At 42.1% G+C, this 27,489-nt stretch overlaps 1 protein-coding gene across 1 annotated transcript in view; it reads right to left on the bottom strand.

Annotated features, from left to right (window-relative positions):
* Positions 1-27,489, bottom strand: part of LOC131951970 (LIM/homeobox protein Lhx5) — a 110,693-nt gene that overhangs the window by 19,723 nt on the left and 63,481 nt on the right. Inside the window, exon 5 of the mRNA XM_059314440.1 lies at positions 8,054-8,219. Within this exon, the coding sequence (XP_059170423.1) occupies positions 8,054-8,219 (166 nt within the window). The remainder of the gene's footprint in view (positions 1-8,053; positions 8,220-27,489) is intronic.

Here is a 27,489-nt window from a genome sequence, read left to right as displayed (position 1 = left end):
TGCTAAACACCGGCCCTTTCGTCCTGACCAGCATGTCGACGGCTTACATTCTGACCCCCGGCTTTTATCCCCTAAACTCAGTGCCTCCGTCACAGACTGTAGGTCGTGGTCAGCATTGTCCACTCCCGGGGCCCCATCGACCACGTGAATCAACAAATCGACCTGGTGTTGAAACGGGACCACAAAAGGTAGACCCGGACCGGCAAACGGTTTTGCTGCGTCGCGACCCGATGAAAGTTGAACGGGATTTCCCGATGACAATAGATCAGACGCCGCGCATGGGCGAAGAAACGGTTTACAAAGCGGGCAAGGGGGGGGGGGGGGGGCTATGCCGTGTTTTATTAGTTGTTAAATAATCAGTACGCAAATACCACATTGGTGGACACGGCAGCTACTTTGATACTGGTAAATTCTCGTGTAATCGCCATAATGAATACCGGTAGTACGCTGATAATATCCTTAGGTCGAAACATCGAAACAAATGCTATAGTGTTGGCACTACTGTAGTAGAAAAGTCATGTGATTGCAAGGAATTGTTTTGTAAGATAATTTCTTGTAATGGAAATCAATTATTTAAGAAAATCTGCGGGAAATGTCCTCGTTAATTTTTTTTATTTTAACAAACCGATATTCTCAAATATTCAATCTCTTGTTTTATTACGGTGTATTGATCCGGTTTCCGGTTGATTGTTCCGGTTTTCCGGACATCTCCCTGTAGAAAACGGATGACAATTTAATCTTCCGCAAGTCGCCCTACACAAAAATATCGCAGTGGCCGGATTTATTTCACACTCAGCGCTAAATCTGCAGCCATTTTGAAATGTTTTCAGCTGGTGAGTCTCCCGGTTGTTGTTTTTTTTTTTGGCATTTCAAGACTTTTAGAATGGGCTCGCGCCCGACAATAGAGTCCCTGCTATCCTTGTAACTGTATTAATCCGCCTGACGTCCAAGTATCGCCTCAACAAGCTCGGACAATTCCACGCTGTCATCCCATTATGGTCGCCGCTAACGAGTTTCGAACCAGGGACCAGTAGTTTTATTATCCACGCGTCCGAAAACGCTGCAGTCAAACAAGGTTTACGACGCTATCCGCCTTGATACAGTGATTGTCTTCCTTTGTCCATCTCCGCAAATATGCAGCAAGGGGGAACAGCGGGTTTTTCCGCTGGTTTTATTTTTAAAACATTTTTTTTTAAGCGCGCCTAACAACGGGAATTCCCGTTGGGGTTGTATTTTATTTTTACGACTTGCCAACACGGTTTGACGCACGATCATAAGGACGCCCTTATTTAAGCGGTGTCGCGCGGATGGTCAGCCGGGCCGGCCGGTCACGGATCGGGAGACCAGGGGATGAAGTGTTAAAACTGTTAGGTGCACCATTGTTGGGGGCCCAGTTTACGACGGTCCTTTTTCACGAGCCGGTTGTAAAACTGATACCAGACGAGCCGTGTTGGGTGTCGCACGAACCAGCGAGGTGTGTGGGATGGGGGGACTGGTCGGTGGGGGTCAATACATTTCGGAGGTGTGGGTGTCCGGTGGACATGACCACCGGTGATAATTAAATTAAGGCAGGATAATAGGGGCCAGATTAAATTGAAATCTGGGGACGGAAACTTAATGGTTCATACTTTGTAAAAAGTGAAACGAGGTTAATGGTTTGCCAAGAGACTTTTTGGCCGACTAAATACTTAAGCTATAAGACAACTGTAATGTATTAGTTTTTTTTTTAATAAGCACTAAATCCATGTAAACAAAAAAAAATTGTTAAGTTGTATTGACATACATTAAAAGTAAAATTTACAAGGAAATTTTACATTGGAAATACGTGTGCTTAAAGTATGTATACATACATGATTATGTGGGATTTGGTGATTTGGAAAAACCAACATTCAAAAATAAAAACACATCGCAACCACGTGATTACATCTTACAGTAACAGACACCAGAATATTCGATTACATCTAATTATTTCGATGTACCTTGTCCTTTTGGGGATAGGCCATTCGCTATCAGAAATAATTTAAAGTCGGCCTTTAGCTTGCATTAATTTATAATCCGTGGCGGATCTAATTAACATGCACGTTAATGGCGAGTGACGTGTTTAGATTGAGACGGTGTCAAAGTCTAGACCAAGCACACAGACACACGTGTCAATGTCTAAACTATGCATTCAGACACAAAACGGCGTCACAGTCAAATTTAAATTCGGGATTTGTTTTACACGCCATGATACGTTACTGTTTTATTTTTTGGGAAAACTTTGTCTTCAGTGCGGCACATTTAGGTCGACAAAAAAAAATGTCAATTGGAGGTTTGTTATTTAATTCGCGACAACTGTTGTGTAAAACGGTGTCATTCGATAAACAAAAATACTATAGGCCACATGACACCACATGCATGATGTGTATTTACAATACACTAAAAAAATTTAGATTGTTATCATTGATTTTTTTAAAAATAAAAATGTGTTGGAAATGTTAAGTCAAACTTCTAAGTCTCAAGTCAGCGAGATTTAAACAAATGTGTCCAATACAGGAATGTGAGTGCGGACTTTATCAGCTTTCTACACCACGCAGGCAGCACAAGCCAGCTGTCTACATCACACCAACAAGCACGACAACGCACCAAGCGTCGTCATCACCAATGTTCGTGCTTGCTGCACCGGCATGTAATAAATATGTCATCCAACATGTCATCCAACATGTCATCCAACATGTCATCCAATATGTCATCCAACATGTCATCCAACATGTCATCCAACATGTCATCCAACATGTCATCCAATATGTCATCCAACATGTCATCCAACATGTCATCCAACATATCATCCAACATGTCATCCAATATGTCATCCTACATGTCATCCAACATGTCATCCAATATGTCATCCAACATGACTTGGGTAAGAAACAACAAGGTCCGTTTTATCCCCAAATATCAGTGACGTAATGCACAAAAACTGCACCGTCTTTTTCTAGAGCGGCTTAAGGCCCTCTACTCTCGCTTACCCCACTACCAAATGTCGCTTACAGCATATACAAATATATCACTGGGGGAAGATAACACGGTGGAGCGCACTTGTGTAGGACCATCTTGAGACGAGGGCCCAGCTACCCTCGGCACAAGTGCCACTCGATCTTCAAGGCAATCAAACAAAAAATAGGCCAAAGATTTTCAGTCGTCAATTTTTTTTTATTTTTAGAATATAGTGGAAACCTATTTAAAAAGTGGACTAGATCACTGACTGAAATAGCTCAATATTTTAATGGCTTCTGTAATTATGGGGGTGTTTACAATTTTTTTTTCAGGGGAATGTTTTCGAAAACCCAAGTCAGATGTTGCGGTGCTGTGTGGTGCCAAATATTGACTACAAGCACGCCATGGGCTGGCGAGTCACCAAGAGACCAAAACTTGTCAGTTATTGGTGAAATGGTGAGCCGAACCACGATAGGTGACACTGTTCTGTAGGTGAGACATAGACTGCTGGTGACACAGTGATGTAGGCAGGTTGTGGTGTTTTGTAGTGTTCGTCAGGGTGGTTTGTGATGCTTTTTTGTGATATTCGGCATGAGGTGATGTTTTATTGTTGTGATGTTTGGCAGGGTGTGATGTTTAGGTGATGTGACGTTCGTCGTATGTCAACATCCGGGTCACAACTGAAAACCCGTGTCACGCGGATGTCGGCGTCAGTACGTGTCGATGCGCATGCGCGGCCATGAATGGCACTGTATCCCTGTGGAAGATCTGATGTATGTAAATATTATGCGTGAAGTGAAGAGTGGGAAAAAAGAATGGTAAAAGAAAGATAAATACGGAACAATTCCCATTCACCGCGGTCGTTGTGTGTAGGATGCGGTTGTGCTGGTTCGATGTGGTTGTGCGCTGTGTTTGTGTAGCTAAGGCTAGTCGTATGTATGCTAGAGTGGTTGAGGCTACTGGCTACATTAAAGCTAGGTTGACAGGTTACACTAATTAAGGTTAATTACGGCTGGTCGCTGTCTTTGAGCTAGAGTCACGATCTATATCGTCGTTCCACTCATCAGAAGCTGTTAAAGCAGGGTGTCATAAAAGAAATGTCTCATGGGTTGCCATTAGAGTTTGTCACACCGGGTTGCCACGTCTAGTTGTCACAGTAGGTTGTCATCAGAATTAAAAACTGAGCATTAATATATGACGCAACGAAATCATTAATATCCAGAAAATTTTGTTTGATATCGTGTTTTCCAAATATCCATGCAGGATTTTTTTATGGTGATCAATTAAACGTGAGTACCTGAGCGACGATGAATTGTGAGTAACCGTAAAGAGATACCCCCCCCCTACAAAAACACATACACACACCCAGCATTTAATCTCGACATAATCCCCCTCACCTCACCAACAATAACCATATTGTACCTTCGGTATCCCTGCTGCAACACGAAGACCAAAGAAGAACCGAAACACACCTCGCCAATTTTCAACACAAAAAACAGCAGCAAAAAAAAAATGAAGACTGGTACGACAGCGGCCCAACGGTAAACCAGCGCACCGCGGCTCTTTGTTGGGCCGTACAGAGCCGGACAGCGGGGGGCCTGGAGCGAACTGGGCGGTTTTTATAGGTCTTTTAGAAACAGGTCTTTTCAGAATCAGAGGGGGTCATGCAGAGAGTGTCGGGATCGTGTGATTTTATCAGCGGTGTGTGTAGGACAGCCATGACGAGGGGCTGAGTGAGATGCTTCTGGAATATTCCGGGATGTTGTGCTTGGGGTGCTTCTTTACGCTCCAGGTGCCTGGCCATTTTTTGTGCGACTCGGTCGGGTTGAAATACTGTATGCGCATGCCCGTAGGATTATGTGATGATTGGAGCTATGCCGGGAAGGAATATTTGGTTGGCTTGCTTTGGGTGTGACTGTTGAGACACGCTCCGTCACTACAATAGCTTCTTTGTGATACGCTTGGGGGACAAGAACTTTTTTTAGTTGTAGTCTTGTTAAAACAAAGAAAAATAAAGACAGGCATAGAAAACGTTTAAGAAAATACTAGCATTTGATGGTTTGAAATTTGTAAGTTTTTTTTTATTCCAGCAAAAGCTGTCTTTACCGAGACTGTAACACCCCCCCCCCTCCCCGCCCAGTTTCCTAATGGGAGGCGACGATCTTAACCCGTCCCCCGGACAATTTCTATTACCGTAACCACAAGCCGGACTGTGCCGGCAAGTTGCCGGTATTGGCGCACGGCAAATGACTGTGGTTTAGAGCCATATAATTGGCGAGTCGTGTGGGTGATGTCTGTGATTTATCGGGTGCCGTTCCGTCAGGAGTGAGATTGGCGCTTTTCACGCACACGTTCCTGGGCACGCAATGCAAAAATCGGACGCAGAACCGTTTTTTTTTTTTTTTTACCACATTTTAAAGCTTAGCCTTGTTTCAAACTAAAGGTCATATTGAAATTTAAGTTTATTTTGAAGTATTTGAATCAAGTGAAGTTTGTAGTTGGTGGATTAAAAATTAAGAATTGTTATGTAAAATAAAAACTAATAGGTCATTTTCGCTTATGAGACTACCAGTACCCGTATTTTTAAAATATCGCGAAAATTCAAGAAGAAAAAACAAATCCCACATTTTGTATTTTAGTAATACATTTTAGTCAGAAAGAAGTCCCTGTAGTTTCATGTGCAAACCAAAAATTATTTTAACGTTAAGATAATTTGAAAAAAATTACCGCTTTAAATAAGATCTTGTCACGACAGTTGTTGATGGATTATACGCCCCTGGTAGCACGCGCTGTGATTAATTAAATTGTAGTCTTTGATTACATAAAGTGGATGCTAAAATTGTAACTCCTGTTTCCGTTATGTTTTATTGCTATTATTTATGTAGTTCTAAGGCTTAACAGTGGCGATGATTTACAGTCTAAGAAGGAAGTCTGAGGCTTTTTTACGGATATGGGCCCAGTCGTTCTACATGGGCTTATGGGGTAGGTCACTGAACATGGGCTTATGGGGTAGGTCACTGAACATGGACTTATGGGGTAGGTCACTGAACATGGGCTTATGGGGTAGGTCACTGAACATGGGCTTATGGGGTAGGTCACTGAACATGGGCTTATGGGGTAGGTCACTGAACATGGGCTTATGGGGTAGGTCACTGAACAGGGGCTTATGGGGTAGGTCACTGAACAGGGGCTTATGGGGTAGGTCACTGAAAAATGGGCTTATGGGGTAGGTCACTGAACAGGGGCTTATGGGGTAGGTCACTGAAAAATGGGCTTATGGGGTAGGTCACTGAACATGGGCTTATGGGGTAGGTCACTGAACATGGGATTATGGGGTAGGTCACTGAACATGGGCTTATGGGGTAGGTCACTGAACATGGGCTTATGGGGTAGGTCACTGAACATGGGCTTATGGGGTAGGTCACTGAACGTGGGCTTATGGGGTAGGTCACTGAACATGTGCTTATGGGCTGCGTCATTTAACATAGGCTTAGGGTCCCATTCTACAAACGTTTGCACTCTCAAAGCGTAAGAGTACATAAAAATAGCTTGATATTTAGTTAACAAATTTAAGTTAGAAAGTAATATGGGCTTTACGCAAACTGACCCACAAGAGACCTACCCTACTGACTCCCAAACCACCACTCCCACCCGCATACTGATATCACCCTCACCCCCCCCCCCCCCCCCCCCACACACACACACCCTGATATCAGCCCTGCATCTTGATGAGAAAATGAATCGCGTGACTGACGTAATCACGAAATTGTCGCAAACCGCCCGAACGCGGATGAAAAAAAAAATGAACTGTTATTTTTCTGTTGGCAACATTTACCCCCAGCTTACGAGCGCCCTCCGGGGCGGGGAGTCCAAATTAAAAACCTGCGCCCGGCACGCGAAACGGTTGGGGGAAAACAATGGTTAAACAACAGATTAACCCTATCAGGGCCGGGTGAGTATATGGATTTGTACACAGTCGGTTATTGTATTTTCGATGAGTCGCGATTTTTTTTTATCTTTATAAACAAAGACAGGGTGAAACAGAGGGTGGGGAGAGTGGAGAGGGGGGGGGGGGGGGGTTAAACAATGCAGGGTCGTTTAAAAAGTGATAGCTGCAGGCGCGAGGGTTGCAACAGGTGGGGACGGAGTAAATCACTATCTCCCCACGTCATTACCGAGGTCTCACGCGCCGGTTTGGCGCTGGTCATTGTTCTAACGGCTGACACACCCACAAAAATCGATGCTTAGATACAGGACACAATGGGTTAAAGGTGTTTGTCGTATAAGGGGGGGGGGTCAACATGTCGCCAACATCTATTTAGCCACAGATGGCGTCCGCTAAGTACCCTTAAACATTGGTCTTCCCGGGGTAGGGGGATAGCGCGGGGGATGGCGCGGACATAAAAACAAACTGCATCCGTCACGGTTATCTGGCTAATGCCTGCGACAGGCGGTGGTGATGAGAGTCACTGCAGGCGTCAGACGCAGATTCACACCACTTAACCACGTGACAATGGGGACCGTAACAAATACAAGTCATAAAAAAGACATTTTTTTTTCTAGCGGGGATAAAAGGGACCATTGTTTCACGTCCACAGATTGTGTAAGACCCCGTCAGCCCCCGCCCCTAACCGTAACGCTACCCACACTAATGTATCGATCCCTAAACCTTATCAGTCCTCACCCCTAATACGACCGGCCCCCACCCTACCCTACTGTTACTCCTCCGTTACCTAAAACCTAAAGCGATCCGCCCCTAAACGTTTACTTAGTTTTTATCAAGTACGTTTTTTTTTCTTAGAAAGAGCATTTTATATGAGTGGCTATCTGGCTACGATGGTATATATGTGTTGTTGTTTTTTTAGAGTTGTTTTATATGGGGGTTGTATGATTGGGCTGTTTATATACTGTTTATATATAATTTGGGAAAGTGGACACTAGCAAGGATGATGAAGTGGACGCTGAAGTTGATGATTACAAGAAGACTGGGGATGTTGTAGAAATGACGTAAGCGATGACGTCAGAGTGAAGTACAACGCACGTTAAATAAGAGGTCACGTGACACCCGTCAACTCACCCAGGTAGCCGAACCCCGGGCCCATCATGTCCGGGCTGTCACCCAGCTCCTCCCCGGGCCTCAGCGCGCGCATGCGCCGTGGGTTGCGGAAGAAGTGTCGCCGCGCGCCCAACGCGCTCAGCTGCTTCATGCGCCTCTCCTTGGAGCGTCTGTTCTGGAACCACACCTGCAGACGTACAAAATATTTAGGTTAGCTCATTAATTAATTAGCAAAGTTAGTCTCATTAATTACAGTTATAACAAATATAATGTTATAAGAAAAAAAGATAATGTATACACGTATGGACAAGTTTTGAAGAGTGAGATATCTGATAAGAAAGTGAAATCTAAAACATATAATTTGTGGTTTGACTGAATCTGCCATATGTATCTCTTGAAATTATTTCGATTGCATGCGTCAATATGTTCTTATCATTAACGCGGCATAACTGATTACAAAATAACACGTAAATTGATCTGGCAGTAATAATTAACCGACCGTGAAATGACTCAAGACATCGCACGTTTGACGCCGATCAATTTACCCAAACTTGTTAATTTTTCATAGAGTTCAATTAACGCTAACTAGTCCATATTTCATAATGATCAGCTAATCCAAGCTAATGGGTTAATGATTGCATAGAGTTCAGTTAACCCTAACAATTGAATGTTTCGTGACGCCCAATTAACCCCTTACCACCTGTGTCATGCCTGCATGGTGTCCGATGTTTTTCTTGCCGGCGAAAGTGGACCAGAAGTTAATTAAGGCTAAATGACACCGCCTATGTCTAAATGACACCGCCTATGTCTAAATGACACCGTCTATGTCTAAATGACACCGTCTATGTCTAAATGACACTGACTATGTCAACGTTTGCTTTTCGCTATGCCGGTTGCTTGCTGCGTGTCATAACATAGCAGAGGAGCAGGGAATTAATTTCATGGACATTATTTTCGGGGGACAAAATCACATCTACACCGTGAATAATTACAAGGGTTAGTGTGATGCGAGGTAGTGCGTAGCGAGATGTTTCCGGCGAATCACACAATCGCGATGGTATTTTAAACATCCCAATATATTTTCTTTTTCAAAATCTTAATTTACTATATAAACAAGAAAAATGGATTTTAAAGTATGATTTGTCAAAGCCTAATTTAAAAATAGTTTTCATTTTTATTTCTACGTTTTGTGTATCAAATACTTAAATATTAAAAGTGAGATTTTATTTTTTTATGGCGCGCCAACCGTGTAAAGAATGTGAAAAATCTTGTTTTTATGGTAAGCCAAAATTCCACTTTATAGCGAAATAATATTTTTTTTGTAATGCGTTTAGGTAAAGGAAGAAGATAATGATAGTTTTGTGAGAGCTTACAAGGGATTGTACCCAGCCCTGGAGCCTGTACGGTTCTATGTCTGTAGTGTGGGCTAGTGCAGCGTTTGATCTTTTCAAAGGTGGCGCACCACGCTTCACAGATGCAAGGATTAGCCCAGATCTAGACATGTTTCATACCCCGGGGCTCAAGTGGGGCCCCCGGTCGTGTATCATCGGTAACATTTGTCACATTTTTGTCACCAGCTCAACGCCCGTCACTCGATTGACGCGCTAGCCGGAGTCCCGCGCTACTCCGAGTCTGTGTTAAGAAGAGCCCACTTGAACTACGTTACGTCGTCTGTCTAGTGTTTTGTTCTGAGTCTCTCTAGCCCCCGGCTTGTTGCTTAACCGTATCGCTTTATGCACAAAAGAATATTTTGTAAAAGCGCCATTGCCTCACTCCAAATACCCACCTCGTGTAGAAGAAACGTTAAAAAAAATCATGAACGTTTAACTGTACTCGATTTTAAACTTAATCTCACAAAGTGTGGGAAACGAGTATTGGCTTGTAATGTATCATAAGGCAATATTGGTTTAACTGTGTAGATATTTTTTTAAATTATTTTAAGAGTAGCATAAAGATTGACTGATGACTACCTTGCTCGGAAAAGCGGGCTACTCACACGTAGCCACAGAGAAGGTAGCCAAAAAACAAGTAGCTAACAAAAACATACTTCCCGTTGTTTCAGTTCACGGTGGTAAAAAATACTGCACAATGCACCGATAAATTGATGGGTAATTATTTCACGCAATTCTAATTATCTTATCCAATTTAGGATTTTAAGCTTTGGTCTTAACTGGTGAAATTCGGATACCTGTAAACAGGTAAACAATTAATTTTTGAGAGATAATACCTTATCGACAAAATGTTCCCCAATGAGGAAAAATTGCTCACTTTTCAGTAATCGGATGCCAAATAAAAAGTACCCTATTATCTCTGACCTATCGATACTGAACTTTCTCTGGCCATCGTAAATGATGGAAAAACTGCCAAGATATCAATACCCAACATTAGAAACAGGTGACGATTTTCAGTACAAATGGATACAGTGGGGATTTTTTTATCATCAGAAAATAAAAAAAAATAAAAAAATAAAAAAAACCAAGGATAAAAAACTTTCTCAACTATAGGAGCAGGCTGGTTTTTTATGAGGCTTTTATTCAATCCATGTTGGATTATGCTTCTGTAGTGTGGAGCGGCAGCTTTTTAACTAAGCAGCGTCCTCTTCTTTCTTTACAAAAAAAGGGCTATAAAACTGGTTACTGGCTTGTCTAGTAGTCTGGATTCTTTTCTTACAACTAAAATACTTCAATTAAATAAAAAGATAATATATACTAAATCAATTTTCTTATATAAAATATTCCACGAAACAGCCCCCTCTTACTTATCTGATCTATTTTCTTTTAACATAAAATTAAATCGTCGTCTTAATTTACCATTCCCTTATTCAACCTTTTTCCAAAAACATAGCTTCGCCTACTCTGGTTCTAATTTGTGGAACAATCTTCCTAATAAAATAAAGCTATCTAGATCTGAAAATATATTCAAATCTAAACTAAAACTAAAATTATTTAATGACCTAACTGACTCATTGTAACATTTCTCATTCATCTATTATATTCTCTTTTTTATCTCATTATGTATGATAGCTATGTACCATTGTTTCTTTATTCCACATTTTTAGTGCTATGTGTTACTGCTATGTGTTATTGAATTGTTTTATTTGTTTAAACGGCCAATGTGAAAAAAGGCCTTTGTGCCTACAATTGTAACCGTTGTTTGAATAAATTTGAATGAATAAATTTGAATAAATTTGAATTTGAATTTGAAGCAACGAAAAGAAAGACGACCATCATCATTTGATGCGCCTGTCACAGTTTTAGCGACGAAACTTAAGTCGTCCAAATAGAGAACGATAGTAACGATAACAGCAACATTGGTGGGGGGGGGGGTTGATATGCTAATGGATTGATGTATTGATGTCTTAAAATATTAGCAGCGCAGGATGTGATTTAGCGACCACGATGCAGCTTCATGTGAAATGTGATGGATGTTAATGTGAAAAATGTGTCAGTTAAATGGGTGGATGAAACGAGGGCGTAGTTGTCGTTTTGTAGTTCTAGTGTAAGTTCTAGTGCAATGTAATTAACATAAAATTGTTGGCAATATATTATGTACACCATACTTATACTAAAGCTAATTTACCGTCAAAATGGGGAAAACAATGGAGTCGCTGGAGTCAAGTTGAGTTGGATTCGCAATACTGAGCGACACACAATTCAATGAACTGTAAACATATCTTTTCACTAGTCCAACGATTTATTTTTAAAATATTTTTTTTACCTGGAGAAATATCCCACCTCGAGAATGGCCCGGGTGTCACGTGCCTAGGGCGTAAATAGTCACGTGATATTTAAATGAAGAGCTGAGGGAGACAATGGGTTTAGATGAGGCGGGCGAGGGTGAAGACATTGATGACCCGAGTCACTACCATGGTTTATGGGATACCCTGGGTGTCCGGTTCTGGCCTGGATGTGTCACCATATGGTTTATGGGAGGTAGGTTTCAGGTGGGGGGAGGGGGTGGTAGGGGCAGGAGGAATATTGGGAGTCGAGTACTGGGTGAAGGTGTGGGTGGGAGGAGAGGCTATAGGGGTGGGAGATAAAGGGAAAGGAGGGTGGGATGGTATGGAAGCTGTAGAAAGGATAAAATAAACAGCTCCAGCTAATCACAGGTATATAAGGGTAGCGGGGGAGGGGGTGGGGGTGAAACTATAGGATAGACTGAGGGATGTGAGTAGGTGGGCTGGGGACAGGGGAGAGGTGAGTAATGGAAGTATTCAGGTGAAAGAGAACGGATAGAAGTATACGGAGAAATCATATTAACGAAAATACGGGCAATATATTAGTATTAGAGATCGAATCCGTGCCGGAACAATATTCAATTGTTTTTTTTTTTTTTTGTTTTTTTTTTTTTTTGGTTTTTGGTCTTTTTTTTTTTTTGCCACTTCCTTCGGTGTGAAATGAAGGTGTGATTTTCAAGGGGTCAAAACAAGTTAAGACACGGGCGTTCCGGGCAAGATGGCGGGTTGCATGGGGCTGATGCGATGGTGAGGGGTGGGGGACTCTGTGTCACACGTCAGGCAGGAACAAGCAACAGATTAGCGACCATCATACGTCACGTCCAGCAGACGCTGATTTACACCCGGGGGTTGCAGTTCTGGGTGGCAAGCGGGGTTTAGGGTTACCCCACTGGGTTTTCCCGCAGAACAATCGGACTGGGAGCTTTGGATAGAACGACCGGGAATTCCCACGATAAAGTCTTGAGTGTATTAGCATGGATGTGATGTGATACTAGAGGATTAACGACGGTGTTTAGGGGGTGGGGGGGGGGGGGGGGTGGGGGTATCGGAGTTTAGGGGTCGGGGCATGACATTTTGTTTTAAAATACATAATTTTAAGATAAACGCGACAGTCACCTATAGCTGTAACTAGAAAGTGTTAAAATTTTCATGAACATATAACTAACGGAAAGAGTCAACTAAAATTACGATTCATCGTCTTCAACCACATATTTGAGAATACTAGCTTATATGTGTAGTAAAGAAAGAAATATGATCACATGACATTGAATAACAAAGTGAATGCTTCTACTTGTAGAGTACACGTCGTACAATCGCCTAGTACACTTTCTAACGTGGTCGGTAGAGAAAAAACCGACGTTCGTGCAAAACGATAAAAAAAAAAAGATTTAAAAAAAAGAAAAGTATCTCAAAAAACGAAACAAATAAACTAAGGGCAGGGTAATTTTTTTGTTTAGCTTCAGCCGATGACGGAAATCTTCGCGTTAAAAAAATCTGGAATGGGGGGAAGCAAGGAACGTGTGAACAGTGCCAGGTAGGGTTCTGTGGAATTCAGAACGAGGCGAAGTATCAGGACGAGTGGATCACCTGGAAAACGTCAACAAGTAAACGGGCTTTTCCGATACGTCATTGGTATAGGACTACTGTCATTAGATGCAGAATGGGACGTCTCTTTTTGCTTACGTCATTTTTAACTCTACGTGTTCCGACGTAATCAAAACGAGTTTGCGTCACCTAATTTAATCCTGTATTATCTATTACGCTGCACAGCTTTCAAATCCAGTTTTTAAAGACATTTTTTGTTTAACAAAGAACAAATCCTTTCAAGTTAGTAGTAAAAAAAAATCTTTTCTTCACATTGGAGTCTAAAAACGCCACCAAAACATTGGGTAGATACCAGTAGACAATTTTAACGGCAGCCGGTACAAACAGCTTCAGGAGCCGGCAGATGAAACGAGAGAACAAGTGTCTCGCGATAAAGCTGTTCTTTGAGCGGCACCGAAAAACGAACAACTCGGGGCGAGAAACACGGGGTGGCCGACGATAAATGGGCGAGTTCTGAAGACGGTACGATAAAAAATTAACCGGCAACAAAATATCGAGGGACGGAAATTTCTTCAGCATGCCGGAATGGCGGGTTAGTCGGTGGCTTAGACACGGGTACACCTGGTATATATATATATATATATATATATATATATATATATATATATATATATATATAGACCTATATATATAGACCTATATATATAGACCTATATATATATATATATATATATATATATATATATATATATATATATATATATATATATATATATAAATATATATATATTTATTTATTTATTTATTTATATGGTCAATACATTGTTATTTGGCTGAAAGGGATAGCATGGCTATTGATATTCCGAGCTGCGCACTAGAGGAACCTTCTAGAATACTCTGCCCCTTCGCTGCCAGACCAGAGCATTTGTCCATGAACCCCACCCCCAGGAGACGACGTGTTGATAAATTCGTCCGTTTTTTATATTTGGTCATAGATAGTACATGATGATATGTATGTTTACATTACCATGTGTCGGGAACGTGTTTAATGTGACGGGTTTTCTATACATAAACATCACATTTACTCGAGAACTCCGTTTGTACCCGATCAAGTAAAACACATTTTAACATACATATGCATTTAATGTCTTGTATGAAAATATTTGCGTTGTTTATTATTCATACGAACACCGTGAGGTCTGTTGGAGACGTCTGCTGTTGTTTTGGCAGACGAACCTCTGACACTTAAACGGTTTTTCATTTAGCTCAGTGTTGCACGCACGGGGCACACGCCGACCAGTTTAGCATTTAGATGGAGGCCGCCCAAAGCCGCAAACAGCGATCGAACTCCGGGCAGCTGGACGGACCGCGCGCTCCAGAGACCAGAATTAAAAGGCTGGACGCATGGCTAGGCAATCAAATGAGCCCGGCTTGCCCCTGGGGATGCGCTCCCCTTCTCAGGGGCGCTGAGACGAGAGAATGGGGACTCAGGAATCGCCCATGCTAAAATAGTCATTAACGTACGGAGCAGGGTTGGATGACGGCAGGAATGAGGCGACCAGACAACGCCACTAGTCTGGAATTAAGGCGCGCCTTCTGCTACCCAGGATTCCTGTTTGGATAGGTTTTTAATGTCTCGATCGTGTTCCGGAAAGTTTTTTCTCTCCCCTTGTTTGTGAGTTCATTATTAGCAAACTGAAACTAGAATGTCAATTTTTTTGGGTTGTTTCCCTTCCAACATTGGATGCGGCCCCGCGTCCAATGGAAACACGGGAAAAATGGGTGTGTCATTAACTCATCTGCTTACATTACGACATGCGCAAATCATCGGATGTCACACCATGTCAATGAAAGTACACGTCCACAGCCGTATCCGTGTCTAAGATATAAAAAAAATATTAAGCGGAAATCGTGGAAAGTGTGTCGTTAAAAATTCAATGCTATGTTTAACATCCTATAAGACTGAAAACAACAAGATTAAGTCAATTAGAAATTAGAGATTCGACGTCACTTACTTGCCACATTTGCAGTTATAGATGGTGATGTCTTCACTCGTACAGCTACATTTTGTAATGCAGTGGGTGGGTGGTTTTTAAATGTGAGTGTGGGAAGGAGGATGTGTGGTGGGCGGTTAGACCAAAAAACGTAGGCCATTGACAACTCGAGATGATACATGGTTATCAACTAGTAGACAGCATGCTCCTTTATAGTTAAAGTCGGTCTCTCTTCTTGTTAGATATTCGCTATCTACAGATATTTCATCGACATACAGACAATAGACAGACAAGCTGTATGAAGGATAGGAAGACAGACAAAGCCAACACGCTTATAATATACCGACAAAAAGATGATATTGTACTCTCAAATACACCGACAAAAAGATGATATTGTACTCTCAAATACACCGACAAAAAGATGATATTGTACTCTCAAATACACCGACAAAAAGATGATATTGTACTCTCAAATACACCGACAAAATGATGATATTGTACTCTCAGCCCGCTTTGATCGCCAGATCTAAAGTACTTTCTCCTCCAAGTCCATCTCGCGGTCATCTCTCGCCCAGACTGACCAGTAACTCGCTCTATTAATGACATGAGCGCCGAATTGTGCTCACGTTTACTCGAGATTAGGAACAACCCAGCGGTCAGTTTTGACCGGAAGTAGGACAAATTGATGGACGACCGGAAGGTCATTGTGTGAGAGCACTCTGGGTGGATGGTGATAGACTGGCTGGACGGGTGGGGCAACGGGTACATCAGAGATCATGTGGTGATACGGGTGGTGACTTGGTGGTCTTATACTGGTGATATGGGTGGTCATTGGGTGGTCTAATACTGGTGATATGGGTGGTCATTTGATGGTCTAATACTGGTGATATGGGTGGTCATTGGATGGTCTAATACTGGTGATATGGGTGGTCATTTGATGGTCTAATACTGGTGATACGGGTGGTCATTGGATGGTCTAATACTGGTGATACGGGTGGTCATTTGATGGTCTAATACTGGTGATATGGGTGGTCATTGGATGGTCTAATACTGGTGATACGGGTGGTCATTTGGTGGTCTTACACTGGTGATACGGGCGGTCATTAAATGGTCTAATAATGGTGATACGGTGGTCATTGGATGGTCTAATACTGGTGATATGGGTGGTCATTTGATGGTCTAATACTGGTGATACGGGTGGTCATTTGGTGGTCTTACACTGGTGATACGGGCGGTCATTAAATGGTCTAATAATGGTGATACGGTGGTCATTGGGTGGTCTTACACTGGTGATACGGGTGGTCATTTTGTAGTCTTACACTGGTGATACGGGTGGTCATTTGGTGGTCTTACACTGGTGATATGGGTGGTCATTTGGTGGTCTTACACTGGTGATACGGGCGGTCATTGGATGGTCAAATAATGGTGATACGGTGGTCATTGGATGGTCTAATACTGGTGATATGGGTGGTCATTTGATGGTCTAATACTGGTGATATGGGTGGTCATTTGGTGGTCTTACACTGGTGATACGGGTGGTCATTTGGTGGTCTTACACTGGTGATATGGGTGGTCATTTGGTGGTCTTACACTGGTGATACGGGCGGTCATTGGATGGTCTAATAATGGTGATACGGTGGTCATTTGGTGATCTAATACTGGTGATATGGGTGGTCATTGGATGGTCTAATAATGGTGATACGGTGGTCATTGGATGGTCTAATAATGGTGATACGGTGGTCATTGGATGGTCTAATAATGGTGATATGGGTGGTGACTTGGTGGGCTTACACTGGTGATACAGGGCTTTGGGTGGTGGATTCATGATGTTGTACATTATAATATTTTACTAATTATAGAAAGAATTTTTTTAGATAAGTTTTCGTCGAAAATAATGAAAGAATGACCACACATATACTTTTAAACGGCTATTCGGCAAAATTAATCAACTCCAAATAGTCGTTAATGTTTTAGGCTAATCAATTCAATAACTAAATTTCCTACTTTCCATAAAACACCAAACACAGGACACATTTAAGGTGAGAAAATGCACATTAAGTGATCATAACACTTAAATCTCGGAACCTATAAATGCGAAGTTTCTAGTATTTAAAAAAAGTTCGTCTTGTAGATAAACCATCCTCGCATTGTTCGCCCGTGTCGTTTACCTTGCATTTCATCACCATCGCTGGCGTCAGAGGAAGGCGATAAAACGCGGACGATACGTCATGTAGGTCGTTAATCTTCGCGACGCCTCTCCGCAACATCAACATCGGGGCCGCTACAAGCGGGCCAGGCCCAACCTCTGCAGGCGGTATCCCGGCTAATCTAATCGCATTGTTTCTTTTTATGTTTATAGCACGGCCCCGGCTCATGATCGTTCGTCACACGACTACAAAAGATATTTCTTAAAAACAAGCCAAGATTATTTTTTTTTAGAATAGAAATATATTTTTAAAAATATTTCCGCTCCGTGTAGTTGAGCGGTGAGAAAGTCTCAAACTCAACTTGCCGGCTTCTGATAAGGCCGGTGTCGTTTTACAGCCGGCTGAGGAAATCTATCGTAGTCTACACTGCCGGTCTCAGCCGGCGTGAAAACTTATCGTCGCCTACATAAGGTCTAAGCCGGCATGGAAACCTATCGCATACACTGCCGGTCTAAGCCGGCATGGAAACCTCTCATCAAGCCGGTCTGCCTAAAGTTAGTAGAGTTGTTACACTCCAGACTCTGCTATCAACATGCTGTTTTTTTTTTTAAATTCTTTCTTTTGTTGTTGTGAAGAGTGGGACGTTCATGATAAACTGGATAGACATTGCGCAACCAAAATGTAGATTATAGTTCGTTTGTTACGTCACGCGTATCAGCTCTGTAGGGTCGGTATTATGTGTAGTTTCAACTTGTAGTTTCATAATGTTGGCGGTAAATGGTTCGAAAAGCTATAGCAGATGATATTTTGATAACGTTGACTAAAATGATGAGCAAACTTGTACACATACACGCATATAGATGTGTATAAAAATTACTGTAATAACTTTAAAATGTGCTTTAACACACATTTAAAAAGCGAAGTGTTTGTAACAGCAACTACAACCACACATTGAAGCAACCACAACCACACATTGAAGCAACCACAACCACACATAGAAAACCCAGAACACGGAAACGATCATGGACAGAAGACCTGAATGTCAATTTCCGGTTCCTGGATGGAGGCCATCTTGGATTTAAGGAGGAATAACTCTGCGTGAACTGACTGTCCCGACCCGCCACCCCTCCACCCCCGGCTGTTGTGGGAACATGGCGTTGCATAATGAAGCCAGCAACAAAGCTAGCCGGGGTGTGTGTGTGTTTGGGGGGGGGGGGGGGTAGGGGGAATTTATTAGCGGGGTAAAAACTCCCCAAAAGTCGAGCATTCATCGCTGTCTGTCGTGTTTTAATGGCAATTTTAACTTGGTGTAAGTTGACCAAGAATTGAATTCCATGGACTTATCGGTTATGAATAACTTTAGTTGTTTTAGTTAAATTTGTGGGTTTTTTAAAGTTTCGACAAGAATAAAAATTCAAATTATTTGATATGAAAGTTGAATTTGGAAACAATGTCTTGGGCATTGTTTCACGTGTATGTGTTCATGGTGTGTACATGGTGTGTACATGGTGTGTACAACATGTGTATATCTGTGCACGCTCTAGATAGACCAACTTTGAACCACTCGCTATACGGCCATGTTGTACAGATAGTTCTATGGTGTAACATAATGTCTATAAAGTGCCAATTCGTGGTATATAATGATACATCGGAAGTACATTATTACGTTAATCTTATGTTTGTGAATCTACAAAATGTCAATACCTCACAGATTTACCAGTATGTGTATGTTACAGTATGAGTTGTGTGTTGTATACATACATGAAATCAAATGTGTCTATAAAGTATCAATACTTGTATACAATCATGTGTCTATAAAGTATCAATACTTGTATGGAGTTTAGTTAAATACAATCATGTGTCTATAAAGTATCAATACTTGTATACAATCATGTGTCTATAAAGTATCGATACTTGCATGGAGTTTAGTTAAATACAATCATGTGTCTATAGAGGATCGATGCCTCGATGTGTGTATCGATGCTCCGAATGGGGTGTGGGAGATCCACGACTGACTATATTTACCCAGCGCCCCAGTGTGACTCCCCCTCTACCACCCCCACCCCGACACCCTTAACCCCCCGCAATGGCCCTTACGTCCCCTCTCCAGTCGGTCCGCAAACATTCCTCCCTTTATCCCCTCCTTTATTCTTCCTTGGTCCCCAAACTTTCTATCCCTCCGACCAGCGTCTGAAAAAGTCCAAAGTCCCGCACGTGATCAAGTATCGTGTATGATGTGAGTATGATTGGCCCGCACGCGCATCGGTCCGTCGTTAACGGTTTTTGAAGGAAGTTGACGACAACGTTATGAAATATGCATGAGTTGTAATCGTAGAGGTCTTAGCCGGGGACCAAGTGGGGGGCCGGGCGAAAGGGGAGGGGAGGGAGGGGTGAGACCACTGGTACCCGGCTCTTGACGTCTGCTTATAATTCGAGGAACCGCCGCTTTCATCCGCCTGTCCGGATCAGTTTTATTCTTCCTTCGCTTTTCATGTGCGAGTTTTTGGGTGATCTTTCTCGTGTTAAAAACTGTTCTTTTCCCCAATGTATTTTGCTTCTAATCCTTCGCGTTTCTCAGTGCACATCCGCAATGTTATGGTCGTTTTACTCAGACAGTCCCATCTTAAACAGGGTTTAGTGATCGGGGCGTAAAGCTACATTACGGAACTACTTTTTGTTATTTTGGTATCAGCTTAAAAAAAACATTTTTACAACGTTTATTTTTTTTAAATAAAGGATGTTATAATTGCTAAAGTTTATGTGTCTGAGAAATTGGTTACTTAGATAGAATATAGTCTACATGTTCCACCCATATCCATGGCACTTGGCTGTCACCTAATACACTTGGCGTGGGTCACAAATAAAATGTATTGTCTATGTATGTAATAATGAATGTGAATATTTGGCTTTTTGTATGGGTCATGAATGTGAGAAGGAAGAAAAAAAAACACCCGGTTCTAGCATTGACTGTTAACCGCAAAGATCCCAACCGCGTTGTCCCTAAATAAAAACATCCCCCCTCCCCCCCCCCCTCACACACACATGACAGGGTCCGTAATTTTGACATCTCATTTTATCCGTCTTGTCTTTTGTCATCTCCCCTGTCCCCCCCTCCCCCCCCTCCCACCCCCCTCTCGTATTCTCGAGTCCTCCCCTCCACCAGTTCTCGAGAATCTCCGACAAACTCTTTCAGCTCCCCGGCATTGATGAACTTTTTTGGAGGGAAGCTCCTCACCCCGTGGGTCTGTCCGTCAACAAACACGGCCATGCACGCGCGTGTGAGCAGGACCGCCCTAATTGTTTGCTCTGCTCACGGTAAAGTGCCGGTGATTCAATAGAATTGGATGTGTAAACGAGGGCCATGGAGGCAAGAACGAGCGCCGATGTGGCTCTCTGAGTAAAGACGAGAGAAACCAGAGGGGGAGGGGGGGGGGGGGGGGTTTGCTATAAATATATAGCCGGATAACACGAGATTTTGGACGTGCACGAGACTTTAACGAGCGTAAAAAATATTTTGGAGTGTTTCGGTCACTGAAAATAGTCTTCGCTGGGTCTTGTCGGTTAGTTATTGTTGGTGGACCAGCAGAGATAATGACGTCACATAAAAACTACTCACCACCACGGATCATACTAGATAACGACCACATCCTAATAATCTAAACAAATAATTTTTAGATGCCTTTGTGATAACTTGATGATTAAGATCTCAAATTAATTGAACAATATGACACGTTAATTAATAGGATTGATATTAAAATTAGCAGGTGTAAGTTGGATCCGAACCCACGGTTCTTAAGTCAACATACTAGGCTGTATGGCTTTTTCAAATAATTTAATTACATTTATTTTCCCCTATTAAGGTGTTCTATTTTATGGAGATAAACACTCCATACAGTTCAAACGCAAACATTTTCTTAATGTCAATGGGAGCCAATATTTGAGAGAGAATTGTTAATGTGCTTGCTCAGTTGATGGGGGGGGGGGGGGGAAGTATCTCTGAGTACACAATAGCGACCAAAAGTGGTTTTTTCTTTCTGAAATATATCTCAGAGGTGTATAGTTTAAGTTTTTCGACTTCAAGAAAAAAAAGTTTAAAGCTTTGAGAAGTATGTTGAAAGATGTTTAAATTTTTTTTTAAAGTTGAGAGAAAATGTTGAGCGATGTCTCCCACAGCTGCCCGTGGTGGAGCCACCAGCATCGCTTCCTGCAGACCCGGGGCAGACGTCTGCAGACCTACGTTGTTTAGCGCTGGGTGACTGTGTGTATCTTAGGGCTGACGTAATACACGTGTGCCGGGATCCCGGGGGAGGGGTGAGTTGTGGGGTGGGGTGAGGAAAAGTTGGGTTTGGAACTTAATATTCGTGTGTTCTATGTGTTGTGTTTATTTGTGAATGATTAAGTTACTTTCTCTGTCGCAGGCAATAATAATGGAATAACATGTTGTATATTTGTATGGTGATACTATACAACAATTCACCAATGCCCGTATATTTTGTGTGACTAATACTAATAGAAAACGTTAACTATGTACAGGACACCATTAGTCTTTGCTAGCAACAAAAGTTTATGACGTGTGGTAGAGCTCTTTTAACACACAAGATCCTAGACAGCAACACAACTTTCTAACACACTACATCCTAGACAGCAACACAACTTTCTAACACACTACATCCTAGACAGCAACACAACTTTCTAACACACAAGATCCTAGACAGCAACACAACTTTCTAACACACTACATCCTAGACGGCAACACAACTTTCTAACACACTACATCCTAGACGGCAACACAACTTTCTAACACACTACATCCTAGACGGCAACACAACTTTCTAACACACTACATCCTAGACGGCAACACAACTTTCTAACACACTACATCCTAGACAGCAACACAACTTTCTAACACACTACATCCTAGACGGCAACACAACTTTCTAACACACTACATCCTAGACGGCAACACAACTTTCTAACACACTACATCCTAGACGGCAACACAACGTTCTAACACACTACATCCTAGACGGCAACACAACTTTCTAACACACTACATCCTAGACAGCAACACAACTTTCTAACACACTACATCCTAGACAGCAACACAACTTTCTAACACACTACATCCTAGACAGCAACACAACTTTCTAACACACTACATCCTAGACAGCAACACAACTTTCTAACACACTACATCCTAGACGGCAACACAACTTTCTAACACACTACATCCTAGACGGCAACACAACTTTCTAACACACTACATCCTAGACGGCAACACAACTTTCTAACACACTACATCCTAGACGGCAACACAACTTTCTAACACACTACATCCTAGACAGCAACACAACTTTCTAACACACTACATCCTAGACGGCAACACAACTTTCTAACACACTACATCCTAGACAGCAACACAACTTTCTAACACACTACATCCTAGACGACAACACAACTTTCTAACACACTACATCCTAGACAGCAACACAACTTTCTAACACACTACATCCTAGACAGCAACACAACTTTCTAACACACTAGATCCTAGACGGCAACACAACTTTCTAACACACTAGATCCTAGACGGCAACACAACTTTCTAACACACTACATCCTAGACGGCAACACAACTTTCTAACACACTACATCCTAGACGGCAACACAACTTTCTAACACACTAGATCCTAGACGGCAACACAACTTTCTAACACACTACATCCTAGACGGCAACACAACTTTCTAACACACTACATCCTAGACGGCAACACAACTTTCTAACACACTACATCCTAGACGGCAACACAACTTTCTAACACACTACATCCTAGACAGCAACACAACTTTCTAACACACTACATCCTAGACGGCAACACAACTTTCTAACACACTACATCCTAGACAGCAACACAACTTTCTAACACACTACATCCTAGACAGCAACACAACTTTCTAACACACTACATCCTAGACGGCAACACAACTTTCTAACACACTACATCCTAGACGGCAACACAACTTTCTAACACACTACATCCTAGACGGCAACACAACTTTCTAACACACTACATCCTAGACGGCAACACAACTTTCTAACACACTAGATCCTAGACAGCAACACAACTTTCTAACACACTACATCCTAGACGGCAACACAACTTTCTAACACACTACATCCTAGACAGCAACACAACTTTCTAACACACTACATCCTAGACGGCAACACAACTTTCTAACACACTACATCCTAGACGGCAACACAACTTTCTAACACACTACATCCTAGACGGCAACACAACTTTCTAACACACTACATCCTAGACGGCAACACAACTTTCTAACACACTACATCCTAGACGGCAACACAACTTTCTAACACACTACATCCTAGACGGCAACACAACTTTCTAACACACTACATCCTAGACAGCAACACAACTTTCTAACACACTACATCCTAGACGGCAACACAACTTTCTAACACACTACATCCTAGACGGCAACACAACTTTCTAACACACTACATCCTAGACGGCAACACAACTTTCTAACACACTACATCCTAGACAGCAACACAACTTTCTAACACACTACATCCTAGACAGCAACACAACTTTCTAACACACTACATCCTAGACAGCAACACAACTTTCTAACACACAAGATCCTAGACAGCAACACAACTTTCTAACACACTACATCCTAGACGGCAACACAACTTTCTAACACACTACATCCTAGACGGCAACACAACTTTCTAACACACTACATCCTAGACGGCAACACAACTTTCTAACACACTACATCCTAGACGGCAACACAACTTTCTAACACACTACATCCTAGACAGCAACACAACTTTCTAACACACTACATCCTAGACGGCAACACAACTTTCTAACACACTACATCCTAGACGGCAACACAACTTTCTAACACACTACATCCTAGACGGCAACACAACGTTCTAACACACTACATCCTAGACGGCAACACAACTTTCTAACACACTACATCCAAGACAGCAACACAACTTTCTAACACACTACATCCTAGACAGCAACACAACTTTCTAACACACTACATCCTAGACAGCAACACAACTTTCTAACACACTACATCCTAGACAGCAACACAACTTTCTAACACACTACATCCTAGACGGCAACACAACTTTCTAACACACTACATCCTAGACGGCAACACAACTTTCTAACACACTACATCCTAGACGGCAACACAACTTTCTAACACACTACATCCTAGACGGCAACACAACTTTCTAACACACTACATCCTAGACAGCAACACAACTTTCTAACACACTACATCCTAGACGGCAACACAACTTTCTAACACACTACATCCTAGACAGCAACACAACTTTCTAACACACTACATCCTAGACGACAACACAACTTTCTAACACACTACATCCTAGACAGCAACACAACTTTCTAACACACTACATCCTAGACAGCAACACAACTTTCTAACACACTAGATCCTAGACGGCAACACAACTTTCTAACACACTACATCCTAGACGGCAACACAACTTTCTAACACACTACATCCTAGACGGCAACACAACTTTCTAACACACTACATCCTAGACGGCAACACAACTTTCTAACACACTAGATCCTAGACGGCAACACAACTTTCTAACACACTACATCCTAGACGGCAACACAACTTTCTAACACACTACATCCTAGACGGCAACACAACTTTCTAACACACTACATCCTAGACGGCAACACAACTTTCTAACACACTACATCCTAGACAGCAACACAACTTTCTAACACACTACATCCTAGACGGCAACACAACTTTCTAACACACTACATCCTAGACAGCAACACAACTTTCTAACACACTACATCCTAGACAGCAACACAACTTTCTAACACACTACATCCTAGACAGCAACACAACTTTCTAACACACTACATCCTAGACGGCAACACAACTTTCTAACACACTACATCCTAGACGGCAACACAACTTTCTAACACACTACATCCTAGACGGCAACACAACTTTCTAACACACTAGATCCTAGACAGCAACATAACTTTCTAACACACTACATCCTAGACGGCAACACAACTTTCTAACACACTACATCCTAGACAGCAACACAACTTTCTAACACACTACATCCTAGACGGCAACACAACTTTCTAACACACTACATCCTAGACGGCAACACAACTTTCTAACACACTACATCCTAGACGGCAACACAACTTTCTAACACACTACATCCTAGACGGCAACACAACGTTCTAACACACTACATCCTAGACGGCAACACAACTTTCTAACACACTACATCCTAGACAGCAACACAACTTTCTAACACACTACATCCTAGACAGCAACACAACTTTCTAACACACTACATCCTAGACAGCAACACAACTTTCTAACACACTACATCCTAGACAGCAACACAACTTTCTAACACACTACATCCTAGACGGCAACACAACTTTCTAACACACTACATCCTAGACGGCAACACAACTTTCTAACACACTACATCCTAGACGGCAACACAACTTTCTAACACACTACATCCTAGACGGCAACACAACTTTCTAACACACTACATCCTAGACAGCAACACAACTTTCTAACACACTACATCCTAGACGGCAACACAACTTTCTAACACACTACATCCTAGACAGCAACACAACTTTCTAACACACTACATCCTAGACGACAACACAACTTTCTAACACACTACATCCTAGACAGCAACACAACTTTCTAACACACTACATCCTAGACAGCAACACAACTTTCTAACACACTAGATCCTAGACGGCAACACAACTTTCTAACACACTAGATCCTAGACGGCAACACAACTTTCTAACACACTACATCCTAGACGGCAACACAACTTTCTAACACACTACATCCTAGACGGCAACACAACTTTCTAACACACTAGATCCTAGACGGCAACACAACTTTCTAACACACTACATCCTAGACGGCAACACAACTTTCTAACACACTACATCCTAGACGGCAACACAACTTTCTAACACACTACATCCTAGACGGCAACACAACTTTCTAACACACTACATCCTAGACAGCAACACAACTTTCTAACACACTACATCCTAGACGGCAACACAACTTTCTAACACACTACATCCTAGACAGCAACACAACTTTCTAACACACTACATCCTAGACAGCAACACAACTTTCTAACACACTACATCCTAGACGGCAACACAACTTTCTAACACACTACATCCTAGACGGCAACACAACTTTCTAACACACTACATCCTAGACGGCAACACAACTTTCTAACACACTACATCCTAGACGGCAACACAACTTTCTAACACACTAGATCCTAGACAGCAACACAACTTTCTAACACACTACATCCTAGACGGCAACACAACTTTCTAACACACTACATCCTAGACAGCAACACAACTTTCTAACACACTACATCCTAGACGGCAACACAACTTTCTAACACACTACATCCTAGACGGCAACACAACTTTCTAACACACTACATCCTAGACGGCAACACAACTTTCTAACACACTACATCCTAGACGGCAACACAACTTTCTAACACACTACATCCTAGACGGCAACACAACTTTCTAACACACTACATCCTAGACGGCAACACAACTTTCTAACACACTACATCCTAGACAGCAACACAACTTTCTAACACACTACATCCTAGACGGCAACACAACTTTCTAACACACTACATCCTAGACGGCAACACAACTTTCTAACACACTACATCCTAGACGGCAACACAACTTTCTAACACACTACATCCTAGACAGCAACACAACTTTCTAACACACTACATCCTAGACAGCAACACAACTTTCTAACACACTACATCCTAGACAGCAACACAACTTTCTAACACACAAGATCCTAGACAGCAACACAACTTTCTAACACACTACATCCTAGACGGCAACACAACTTTCTAACACACTACATCCTAGACGG

This window comes from Physella acuta, unplaced genomic scaffold, assembly GCF_028476545.2.
Source record: "Physella acuta isolate Inbredline_101_S28 unplaced genomic scaffold, ASM2847654v3 ptg000841l, whole genome shotgun sequence".
Lineage (NCBI taxonomy): Eukaryota > Metazoa > Mollusca > Gastropoda > Physidae > Physella > Physella acuta.
The sequence above is the reverse complement of the archived record's forward strand: the minus strand, read 5'-3'. Positions and strand labels throughout refer to the sequence as shown.